Consider the following 12,687-nt stretch of genomic DNA (forward strand, 5'->3'; position numbering starts at 1 on the left):
TCCTCCTTTCCACCCTTCACACGGCCGCTGACCCGAGCCGTGACAGTTAGTATGACGTGTTTGTGCTGATATACTGTGTTTGGTTTTCTTCAAACATGGTGCTGTGTATTATAGGCAAATATCTCCACTTTGGTATTGCCTGTCTGGAGGTTGTTCCAAAGGTCTTGCGGTTTGTTAAGATGAAGAAAATGAAGAGAAAAAAAAGGAAGTACTTGTTTGTGTCAGTGGCAGATTTATAAGCTCAAGATCATTTTGCAACATTTGCTAAATCTGCTGTCACAAACTCTGGGGTAACTTTTCACTCATCGTGTTACCCCAGACTCAGGAACTTGTTAATAATTTCACCTCCTCACTACGTACGACTCTGGATACTGTAGCTCCTGTGAAAACTAAGGTCTCTAATCAGAAGTACCTGACTCCGTGGTATAATTCTCAAACACGTACCCTAAAGCAGATGACTCGTAATCTGGAGAGGAAATGGCGTGTCACAAATTTAGAGGATCATCATTTAGCCTGGAGAAATAGTTTGCTGCTTTATAAGAAAGCCCTCCGCAAAGCCAGAACATCTTACTATTCATCACTGATTGAAGTAAATAAGAACAACCCCAGGTTTCTCTTCAGCACTGTAGCCAGGCTGACAAAAAGTCAGAGCTCTTTTGAGCCAACAATCCCTTTAACGTTAACTAGTAATGACTTCATGAACTTTTTCACAACTAAAATTTTTATCATTAGAGAAAAAATTACCAGTAATCATCCCACAGATGTAATATTATCTACAGCTACTCTTAGTACCATTGATGTTAAGTTAGACTCTTTTTCTCTAATTGATCTTTCTGAGTTAACTTCAATAATTACTTCCTCCAAGCCATCAACGTGTCTTTTAGACCCCATTCCTACAAAACTGCTCAAAGAAGTCCTGCCATTAATTAATTCTTCGATCTTAAATATGATCAACCTATCTCTAATGATCGGCTATGTACCACAGGCCTTCAAGCTAGCTGTAGTTAAACCTTTACTCAAAAAGCCATCTCTAGACCCAGCAGTCTTAGCTAATTATAGGCCAATCTCCAACCTTCCTTTCATATCAAAAATCCTTGAAAGAGTAGTTGTCAAACAGCTAACAGATCATCTGCAGAGGAATGGTTTATTTGAAGAGTTTCAGTCAGGTTTCAGAGCTCATCACAGCACAGAAACAGCTTTAGTGAAGGTTACAAATGATCTTCTTATGGCCTCTGACAGTTCATCTCTGTGCTTGTCCTGCTAGACCTTAGTGCAGCGTTCTGCTGAAATTCAACTATATGTTCTCACTGATCCCGAATAAACCCCTTATGGCTTGATATAAGTCAGTAAACTCAAGCATTTAAAAACATTTTATGTAAACACCCCCCACCCCCCATCATGAACGAGTTTTAACACTCTTCTTATAAAACAGATTACTGTGTTTCTGTGTTGTGTAAGCTTGTTAGACACCTCATGGTTGGACATAAAGCAAGCACTCAGTGAAAAAGCGATCTGCTTTATATTAGCTCCTGTATTAAGCATCACGCCTGCTTTAAACACCTTAGCAAAAGCAGCTCTTTGGCAGTTTGGTGGGAATTTAAAAAAATATCTTTTAAGTCTTCACTTATCACATGTAAAAACCCATTTGAAAAAATCCAGATATGCATCAGATATAGAAAAAACTGAACTGCATTACAAAGGGATAAAAAGGAAATCTATATCATGTTATCCAGGGTTTGGTGATGCTTGGTGGTGCAAGGGCACACGGCTGGATGTTTTGGCATGTTTCCTGGCGTGCTCCTTTGGGGGTTGTGGTCGAGGCTGGGGGTGTTCTACTAGGTGTTTTGCCAGGTGGGATTCTCAGGTACCTCGGGCCCTGTGCTTGCTCCATCTGTGGAGTCCCTGTTACTTCATGATAAATGCACATACACATACATATATTTGTTTGTGTGTCTGTTCAGTTCTTCTCTGTCTGTGCAGTTGGCAGCCCCTTGTGTTTTATTTTTTTGCTCTATTCTCTTTTTTATCTTTCCACATTGTTTTCCCATTTAAGAACAAGATGCTATTAGAGCAATCAGACATTCCAGAAACTTGAGTAAACCTCAGCAAGTGTGTGTTAAGGCTCAAATTTAGTTTAGAGATGTTTTTGGGTTGTATGGAAGCCCCAAACGCAATTTCATTGTTCTTGACAATGACAATAAATAAATACTACTACTACTACTACAAGTAAAGATTAAGTCTCATTAGTATGTTTACAAGCAGATTTTATTGGTGTTTTACTGGATAGAACGTAGTATTTTAATACCAATACAAACAGTAGGTCCAAGCAGTAACATCAAACAGTGAATGCGTCTTTTACCATCTTTCACTGAGCAGTTTTAACCAAAATAAAATGGCACACCTATATTGAAATGTGGCCACATGCTGTGGGTTTTCCATATTATGAGTTGAATTTGGTGACTGCAAACCAACCTATGTGAAGCCTAATCCACTCGAAGTAATGCGCGACCTGTCAGACAGAGACACACAATGTTACTGTTTCTAATAATCCTAAAATGTGAAATAAGTACTATACAAGTCATACAAAATATACCACAATACATAACAGTCACTAAATCAACAATAACTATACATGAAAAAAGAAAAGTAACTATTTATAATGCTCTAAAAATAAAACAAACTGTCAAAACTATTTGGCTTTATACAAAGCATTTGTATCTAATTAAAGAAACAAACCATTAAAAAATAGTAAAACAAAAGGTCATGGACAATTGAAATAGTCAAAAGCTACAGTTCTTCACTTAGATCTAAGTGAGGATCTAAAAATGAGTCAAACCCATTGACTCCAGTTTTAAAAAGTCAAATTTTACAGCAGAAATAAACATGTTTACAGCCAATTACAAAAATTACACTTCAGGCTTATTTGACCACAAAAACAAAACCCTGATGTTTCTAATAGACTCCGATTTGTTCATGTAAATGTAGGGACCTCTTCACACAAAGGTTAATTATGGAGTTTCACAGGGTACATTTTCACTGCTATAGAGATGACACCCAGCTCTATCTGTGCATGAAGCCAGATAACACACACCAGTTAGTTAAACTACAGAAATGTCTTAAAGACATAACATTTGGAAAGACCTCTAATTTTATGCTTCTAAATTCAGATAAAAGAATTCACATACGGTAAATGTTTGGACCCAGAACTTCCATTTCGGTTCGATATTCTGTATTATTTCATCTTCTGGGTAGAGCATTTTATTTACTACGCTGTTAGTTCCCTGTTTACTTTTGTATTTCTATTCTGTCCTTCCTGTCTTGTCTCTGTTATTGTTGTTTTGGCTCTGAGTGACGTTCTTATGTTTTAGTCCAGGTCTCAGTGTTAGTCATTTCCTGTCAAATTTCTCAAGTCCTGTGTGCCTTGTGTTCCTCTGATTAGTCAGTTATTGATTTCAGCCTTGTCTCCACTTGTTGCCTGTTCCCTCATCATCCCGTGAATTTATATACTGAGTCAGTCTTTATTGTGTTCTGACTCAAGTCCAAATCCGGGTTGTCACACAGCTGATCCCTGACACTTGCAGCATATGTACACAGTATTTGTAATAAATTTCTCCTTTGTATAGTATAGTATTGTCTTTGTGTACTGTACCTGTGTATAAACTCCAGGGAATCCTGGCTGTCCACACCTCTCACCCCAGCTGACGATGCCCCACAGGTAGGAAACGCCTAACTCATCCACACAAACCAGAGGACCTCCACTGTCACCCTGACAGGAGTCCACGCTGCCTTCCACATCACCTACAAATAAACACATTTCCATCTGTACTATATCCAGGTTGCAGTAGTCCGGCTGTGCATAGATCACTCACCTGCACACATCATGCCTGGTTTGAAGCGGTTTCCATAGAATCTGCCGCAATTGTCGATCAGAGAAACGTTGGCCCAGAGCAACACTGAAGCTGACCTCCCCTCTGGACACAACGACAGGAATATTTAATCTTTGCTCATTAATCAAACCAGCTGATGGGAAAACATAACTTCACAAAGTAGATGGAGATATAGATCAATACTGTTGCATTCTTGTCAGATAAAAGTCTTCTTTGTCCTGTTTTTCACTTCATGATGTTCCAGATATATTCAGCTTGTGTAAGATCTGGACTGTCAGCAGGCCAATTTAGCACCTGCACTGTTTTACAATGAAGCCAAGCTGTTGTAATAGCTACAGGGTTCTGCTTAGCACTGTTTTGGTAAATTGTACATTTTTCCTGAAAAAGATGGAACCTGAATGAGAGAGCATGTTGCTCTAAAGCATATATATGCCGATATACCTTTCAGCATTAATGGTGTCTGTTTCTTCAAGGGATCGTTGGGCTAACCTGTGTCAGTGTAGCTCCGGCTTGCTTAGTGATTTCTTTGTATTTCCTACTGCTTCTATCTAACGTCTATCTCCTCTCCTTTTACAGGCTTCCCCGGACCCCTGCTTGTTATCCTGCTTTGTGGACCCTGAGTGGATGTGAACGAGTGAGCTTTTAATGGATTGGACTTGGAGTTGGATTTGGGGAAACCCGCAGTCAGCTGAGACTGAAGAAGTCACTTGGATGAGTGACGAAACGTTTCTCCCACAAAACGCTACGTCCAGATGAACAGAATCAACTTCCGGAGATTTACTTACCTGGATGATTGAGAATGCATCAAGAAGATGATCCCCTTTCATTTTTAACCTGGATTGAACAACATTACTGTTCTTCTTGCAACAGGAAAATATGATTTTTTATCCATACCTGCAGTTCGTCCCCACCCAGAGATACTGCAGGTGTGGTTGGGCTGGAAGAGGTGTGTGGACCAGGGAACACAGACTGCGCTTATTGCTGGATTGTCCACCAAACATTTCTCTGTGAATGGAAGCTTCTGGAGTTTTACCAGAGCGATGTCGTTTTCATATGTGTTGGCAACATAACTGTGAGACATTAAAAAAAAATTTCTTATTTTATTACACACATTTGATTATAAAGTAAACATATTTAGCATTTTCTTATTTCTGTGATATATCTGCTGTTCCAGTGATGGATGTTCATATGTAAATACAAGTAATCTCAGCGAGTCATGAGCTCAGACTTCAGAATTCTCTCAACATTCAGTTTCACTCAGCTTTCTTCTGTCATTGGATCTTTATGATATCATTTACCCACAATGGGAATCCCAAATACGGTCATCTCAGGTGCAGAAGCCTACCTACCCACCGAATAAAGGGGAAGTTGCCTGATAGAGGATGAATTGAGTGTCCTAACTAAGACCCAGTATAAGAAAAATTGGTATTTCTAACTGTGGATCATTCAAAACTGCTTTATTAGAATGAAAAAAGAAAAAGATGTACCTGTAAATGAATGGAGTACATTTATGTATAGATAGTGTTGTTCATACTTTGGGTGGATAATGATGTCCTCAACAGGAACAATGTCAGTTGTGTCTTGAGCTCGAGATTTTTTCCAGAGGGAAAACTTCACTCTGAAGGCACGGGGGTTGGGTCTGTAAACAGCAAGGGAGAAAAATATGGTTATTGCTGACTTCCAAGGCACAGCATGACTTTTAACTGCACTGACCAGAGCATGGGCTTAATGTTTCTGGAAATGGTATCAAATTTACACTACTTTTGAAAGTGAAGGTACCAGGAGAGAAAAAACCTAATGTGTGAGGACTTTCTAGTCTTAAAAAAGTGTTTTAAATCCTTCAATGTGTTGATGTTAGGAAAGACGAGTGGTGTGAGAGATTTGTCCGACCTGACACAGTGAGCTGCAGTGATGACCCAGCAGCCTCCGATATAAGCTCCTCCACAGTCAATCCTCTTGTTTTCCTCCAGAGCAACCTGCCACTGAATTTGGGTCTACACACCAACAGGAAGATATGTGGCAGGTTATTCATGTGTTGCTTGTTACTTATGATGACAGTTATCATTCAGTTGTGCCAAATGGGGTGTGGCATTTTCGTGCTAAAATAATCAAGACCTTCTATGAAAACAATGTCATCACAGAAACAGACATGGCTTCTTGAGAGGAACGGTAATGGAATTCTTCATTATGTTCCCAATGGTTTTCAAATTTACGTCCACTGAATTTGTGGACGTCTGCTAGAGTAACAGAACTGTCCAGAGAGAAACTGGGGTTTCTTTTCTTTTCTTTTAGTCTACGTGACTTGTTGTTTGGTTAGTTTTAGCCACCAAAGTGATTTGGTTAGGTTTGGGAGTATATCATGTTTTGATTTAAATTTGTATGTCTAAGCAAGGTAGGCATGCCATGACATAGCATTTTGGATTTAACCAACAGGGCTATCATACACTATCATACACTAGGCAAGAGGTCTAGGGCTTCAAACAGGTGGAGCATCTGAGGATCTACAGGACCTTAAAAATCCCTTTGGGTATTTAGCATCAGAGGGAGATCATTATGCTACATTGTAAGAATGACAAAACAAAACAAAACCACATAGTAGCAGCAGGAACGGTAACTGTACTCAAAAAGTTATGTTGATTCCAGCTCACCGGCTTTGCTGGTACTCCCCCGACTACCCTCTTGACTCTTCCATGGGTACTCTTTCCTCGTTGCACCACTTCCTCATCATCCACTGTGGTAGCATTTGGAATGCCACAGACCAGATTGGCCTCCAGGGCTTTTCTGTTGGCCTTCGTTTCTGGACAAAGTTAACAACACACAAAGCTATATAACGCAGAGTTTTGTTGAAATTCATACCCTGGGGACTAGATATCCCTGTATATAAGGTGATCTTGTACCCTCAGGACTGATTTAAAGAACATATGCAAATTGAAATGAGGGTTACAATAGGTCAGAGGTTCCTAAACTGTTTTTGCTAGGCCCCCGTTTGTTTTAAAAGAAAAATCTTCGTGACTATTTTTTCATACTGCGCCACCCTGCAATGGCTCGGCCCACATTTTGGGAACCTCTGCAATAGGTAGACTTCCTACTGTTCTAATCATATAGTATGTGAGAAGGTTACACACTAATACTAGTGACTAATTCTTGCAGTTGACTGTCCAGTGTATCCCAACTGGATTAGATGAAGCTTTGGAATCCATGTAAACTTCTGAGGTTCTCTTATGCCAATGATTAAAGGTCTCCTAAACTGTAGCTAGAAGAAAACTGTTGTCAAAAATGTCATTGTCTACTATAGCATCAAGATTATCTAATCATTGTATATAAAATAAGATGTGCCACCACCTCTGATAAGTCACTTTTAATCTACATACCATTCATTGGAGAGATGTACTCTGAAATACAGGAAGAAAAAATAATTACTGTCATCATCACTAATTAAAACAGTGAAATATTCAAACAGCTGCTGTGAGGATTTCATTTACCTGAATTTTTGGGCAGACCTTTCAGTGAAAGTGATTCTACAGAAAACAGAAACATATTGCTATAAGGACTCGGGTGCATGGAAAAAAAAACCTGATGGTTGTGGACTTTCAGCTATGAAAGTCATTCACCAGAAGTTAGCGTTTTTCTAACTGTGACAACTATTTGTATTGTAGTTATATGAAGCAAACCACATGACACTATCAGTGTGAACAGGTGTTAAATCGAATCTTTCTAATCCAATCTTTTACTTAAACGTAAAAGATTAGATGACACAGTTAAATTTAGTTTAACGTAATATAAATTTAGCAAAAATGTATATTACAGTAATCATAAGGAGCTTTCAGATTACAGGAGCATTTTTGCAACTTGTATTCCAGACTTACACTGTGTCACAACATAAACTTTTGAGTTACCTAAGTCAGATGAATACTGCTGACATATTCAAGAAAGGTCCATGTTAAACTTGGCTGTGTAAGTAGCAGTAAGTTATAGTTGGAATTTCTGCTGGTATACTGTTCTTGGACCAATTTTGCTCCAAGATGTAACTAGCCTTTATGTAATTGCCAAAGTTTGGGTAGATCAGGAACCCAAGTGAAACCAGTTTTACAAGTGGAAGAAACTAAATTGCAAAAAAACAAAACAAAACAACTTTCTAAGAGCAAACATCTGTTTTTCTAAAACTGTGTGGAAGTAAAGATATGTTGTGCCTTACTTTGCTTTGACTTAAATTTGTTTGATTCATCCTCGCCATCCAGGCAGTCGATCTTGCCGTCAGCGAGTGCTTCTTTATGAATACACACTCCCGTTTTACAGTGGAAAGCATTTTTTCTGCACTCTGATAAAAACAATGATTCACATTGTAAAACTTGGGGCACAAAGCTAAGGTAAGATAATTTCTGATTGTGTTTGTGTAGTTTTACTTTTGCAGCACATCTCATCACTTTGGTCACCACAATCATCAATTCCGTTACACGTCTGGTATTGAGCCACACGCTTTCCATTCACACAGGTGAAGGGATGGTCTAAAACAGACAGAAGAGACAAACTTCTTTTAGAGTGGAGGAGAAAATATTCGATTCTGTTGAAGAAAATTATTTATTAATGAAGACTGAGCATCACTGTCTCTAAATTTTCAAATTCAGGGAGTCATGTGAGCCTGATGATGATAAAAATGTTCATGTTGGGTTTCAGAAGCTGAAAGATGGGTTGACAGTTTAGATTGTGAATACAGAAATGTTTATTTAGCAACTCAATTTTTTTTGAGAAAGCTCAAATAAATGTCTAAGATCCAAATTTATACCCAACAAGAAGTCCCTGCTGAGTGCAGTTGCACTTGCAGAGGACTAACAACGTTTGAGGTGAGTTTTTTTAAAAATTTCAGTTAATTAGTTTATTCTAGAAGTTCCACTGAATTTTCCAACAATCCATTCATCGTCTGCTACTTGTCTAGGTCCAGGTTGCAAGGGCATAGTCTATACATAGACACCCAAACGTCCCTCTTCCCAGGCACCTTTTCGAGCTATTCTGGTGGGGGACACTGAAAGGTTTCCAAGAGAGGTGTTATATCTGCAAAATGTGTTAGGTCAGCTCTGTGGTCTCCTTATATTTGGACCAGTCCGAAGCACCTAACACCGAAGGCAGGCAGAAGGCATAACGGTCTGATAAACCTTTACTTTTAGACATTAATTCATACACATTCTCTTAATAGTGTTGATTCGGAACAATTTTAAGTTAGTTCTAAATGCATTTATGTTAAGTACAAGTAGCTTAAGAGCACCCTGAAAACCTTCTTACAGTTTAAATTTACCAATTACAAATTTGTAGGAGTACATTGTTTTCTAACCACAGACAAGAATACAGTAGAATTACCACATACTGACCTGTTGGTGCTGTTGATTCCTGGTAACAGGTTGCAGTAGCAACTAACGATCCTTTTGTAACCTCCACTTTGTCGTAGATAACACACTCAGCTAAGGACGTTTCATAACCTTGACAGTAGACACTAACACATCTGTGTGGAAGCTGTGTGGAAGCTGTCAAGGTGTTGTACTCCACTGTGTTTTTGGATGCTGCACCCCTGTACACACAATGTTAGAAGTGTCTGACTCTAATACTGTGGTTATTTGCTGAATTAAATTTTTATTGACTAGCAGATGATAAACATGTATATTTATCCTATATGTTCATGCTTTATTATTCGTAGTTTGTGTAATTTCTCTCACAGTGGTTTCTTCTGTTCCTTGCAAGCCACATTAGCAGCAGCCATGTTCCACATCTTCTTACACACCAGTAATTCCTCCCCACCATTGCTGTCAGGAACAAACAACTTGACTAATCCGGTTTCCTCATCTATTGAAGTTCTGAACTTTGGACCATTTACTGTTGTGAGAAAAAGAGATTAAAGTAACATAAACAATTTGTAGGAATCTCAGAAAGAATCACAAAGCTTTGAATGCATCAGAAAGAGCGAACCATCACAGTCATCCCCAAAGTGGGACATGTGGGATTTCCTGGTCCGGCATGAGAGCGCCATCACCTGGAAAAGAGATTAAATAGAAATTTAAAAATAGTGGCCCCTAAATGTGCAATATAATCTAATGTTCTGTAGACTTGTAACATACAGAAGATCAACTGTGTCTTGGTTAGGTCAGGATTAATTTTGATTTTTAGCTAGGAAATCTTAGGAAATCTTAAAAACAAAATGCATGTCTGTGAAGGTTCTCAGTCATCCAGGTCATTGTAGTCTAAAGAGCTTGGAAGGAAAAGTGTCTGGACTTCTTAGAGTTTCTTGAAGACGTTTCACTGCTCATACGAGAAGCTTCTTCAGTTCTAAGAGCAATTGGTGAAGAGCATAGCTGGACTGGCCATCGGGCATACCAGGCAAATGCCTGGTATGCCCGATGGTTGTTTTTAGTTTTTTTTCCATAACGGTATAAACACTGAAAAGTGGTGGATTGGCCAGATGAAGGGAGATGTGTAAAAGAACTCAGTTGTTTGGTGGTGGCTATTGCGGAGCTTCCACAGATTCAGTAACATTAGCAAGTGGTGGAGGACAGCAGGTGCAACACGCTGGCAAGTGGATGACGGAAAGGCAGGAGGAGCAGAGACCTGAGGCAGTGAACTGAACTTCAGGGAAGAAGTTATGACCTGCAGTCTATCTGGGTCAGATATAAACCAAGTTTAGGTGGAGTTTATTTTCGTTATGCTGACTTTTTACAGTCAGTTACAATAACTCGTACTGCGTGCTAGCTAGCATGACGGAGTTTATATACTGCTGGGCGGGTGTTATGATGTTAACTTGTTTTATCTTATTTTATTTGTAAGGTTAGTTATTAGAGTTTCCAACTGTCCCGTAAAAAACGGAGTCGTCTCGTATTGAGGTGAAAAGGAACATTTTGTCCTGTCTCCTTTCACTTTTTAAAGGTTGCCATGTTAGAAAAAATATTTTGCCCTGCTGTTTATTGATGTGGTAAATGAATGGTTTATGAAAATATATCTAAATCTGTCATCAGTAATCAGTAATGATCATGTCTCACCTCTAGTCTTCTCTGTCTTAATTTCAGGTTTTCACCATGTGTTGTAGATCGTTTAGGAGGTTAACTCGACCAAGGAGTCTACTTTCGGGTACAGTTTAGAATACCAGAATAGGGAGGATGGTGTAGGTCTAAGTTTATTAGATTGATACATATACACCAACAAGACAGTGTACATCACTGTGACAACAGCGTTTGTTTTCATTCAAAGGCTTTATGGTTTTTCCTATAATACCTGGTGGGCCGGTCTCTAGTCAAAATGCCCGGGCCGATTTTTTGTTCCAGTCCAGCCCTGGTGAAGAGCCACAGATTTTAAGCCCTATGGGTGTGTCCCCACGACAGTCATGGATCCCTATTGATCGTCTGTCTAATCACATGAGCCAAGGTGTGAAAATGGGTGTGGGTCACAATCAGCCAGGGTTTTGGGTGAACCCATTGTGAAACCTGGCCCCACCCTATCATGTGATTTCCTGAGATCAGATGGCCCAGGATGTGAGTGGGCGTTAAGGCGTCTGGGAAAGGATCTCAAAACTGGATTATAGATGGCAGAGAGTTGGTGTCGTAAACCACCGCCTCTGTTCAAAGATGGTCGCTCACAGTGGACATAGATGGCTTCTTTCACTCCTCTTTCAGACCATCTGTCCTCTCTGTCCAAAATGTGAACATTGGCATCTCCGAAAGAGTGTCCTTTATCCTTAAGATGCAGATGGACTGCTTAGTCTTGTCCTGTGGAGGTGGCTCTTCTATGTTGTGCCATGTATTTAAGAAGTGGCTGTTTGGTCTCTCCGATGTAGAGGTCTGGGCATTCCTCGCTGTATGCCATACAGTACATTGTTAAGTTTGTGTTTAGGAGTTTTGTCTTTGGGATGAACCAGTTTTTGTCTCACTGCATGTACACTGTATTGCCAAGTATCCACTCACCCATCCAAATCATGGAATTCAGGTGGCCACCAGTGTATAAAATTAAGCACCTAGGTATGCAGACTGCTTCTACAAAACATTTGTGAAAGATTGGTCACCTGATGATCCACAGTCACCTGTTAGTGGTATTATAACAAAGTGGAAGAGAGCAACTCGAAATGCTAGGTCCTGTAAAATCACAAAGCTGGGTCAGTGGATGCATAATGTGCAAATTCTCTGCTGATTCATTAGCTACAGACCTCCAACCATCATTCAGCCTTCAGACCAGCTCAGGAACATGGAGAGCTTCATCGAATGGGTTTCCATTACCGGTATGGTTTACTGGTATGCACAGATTCCTGACCTCAACCTGATAGAAGACCTTAGAGATGATTTAGAGTGGGGACTAACAACCAGGCCTTCTTGTCTAATATCAGTGTCCGCTAGTTTAGTTCCTGACTGGTTCCTGACTGAAGATATAGCAGTCATACCTTGGACTATAATGAGTTACCTGGCAGTAGGATCGGTAGTTCCTGTTGTCATGGCCACAAACTGGGTTCACATTCTCAACGGGGCACAGATAAGGAGGTTTACATGTGCACTTTCCTTCAACGCAACGCTCCCATGGAAGGCAAAAAGCCACATCACATGATGCACGAGTCTTCCTAATAAATGTAGACCAACAGATCAGGCAGACTGCAAATCACACAATAATCATGCAAAAATGTGATTATTGTGTGATTTGCAGTCACACAATAATCACATTTTGAATGGAATAACAGAATAACCTTTTGTGTTTCCTTCATGTCACTTTTATTTTGCTTATCTTTCTATCAAGAGCATTCAAACGTCACACACACACACACACACGCACACACACACAC

At 39.6% G+C, this 12,687-nt stretch overlaps 1 protein-coding gene across 1 annotated transcript in view; it reads right to left on the minus strand.

The window, feature by feature from the left end:
- Positions 1–2,263: 2,263 nt before the first annotated feature.
- cfi (complement factor I) overlaps positions 2,264–12,687 on the minus strand; it is a 13,257-nt gene continuing 2,833 nt past the window's right edge. Inside the window, exons 2-16 of the mRNA XM_013915799.1 lie at positions 12,315–12,468; positions 9,843–9,906; positions 9,593–9,749; positions 9,251–9,447; positions 8,291–8,392; positions 8,083–8,205; positions 7,370–7,405; positions 7,259–7,279; positions 6,536–6,684; positions 5,778–5,881; positions 5,422–5,526; positions 4,782–4,957; positions 3,870–3,971; positions 3,650–3,798; positions 2,264–2,509 (exon numbers count right to left, since the gene is read on the minus strand). Of these exons, the coding sequence (XP_013771253.1) occupies positions 2,441–2,509; positions 3,650–3,798; positions 3,870–3,971; positions 4,782–4,957; positions 5,422–5,526; positions 5,778–5,881; positions 6,536–6,684; positions 7,259–7,279; positions 7,370–7,405; positions 8,083–8,205; positions 8,291–8,392; positions 9,251–9,447; positions 9,593–9,749; positions 9,843–9,906; positions 12,315–12,468 (1,708 nt within the window). The 3' untranslated portion in view covers positions 2,264–2,440. The remainder of the gene's footprint in view (positions 2,510–3,649; positions 3,799–3,869; positions 3,972–4,781; positions 4,958–5,421; positions 5,527–5,777; positions 5,882–6,535; positions 6,685–7,258; positions 7,280–7,369; positions 7,406–8,082; positions 8,206–8,290; positions 8,393–9,250; positions 9,448–9,592; positions 9,750–9,842; positions 9,907–12,314; positions 12,469–12,687) is intronic.

This window comes from Pundamilia nyererei, unplaced genomic scaffold (genome assembly GCF_000239375.1).
Source record: "Pundamilia nyererei isolate P.nyererei 1_Seehausen unplaced genomic scaffold, PunNye1.0 scaffold00366, whole genome shotgun sequence".
Classification (NCBI taxonomy): domain Eukaryota; kingdom Metazoa; phylum Chordata; class Actinopteri; order Cichliformes; family Cichlidae; genus Pundamilia; species Pundamilia nyererei.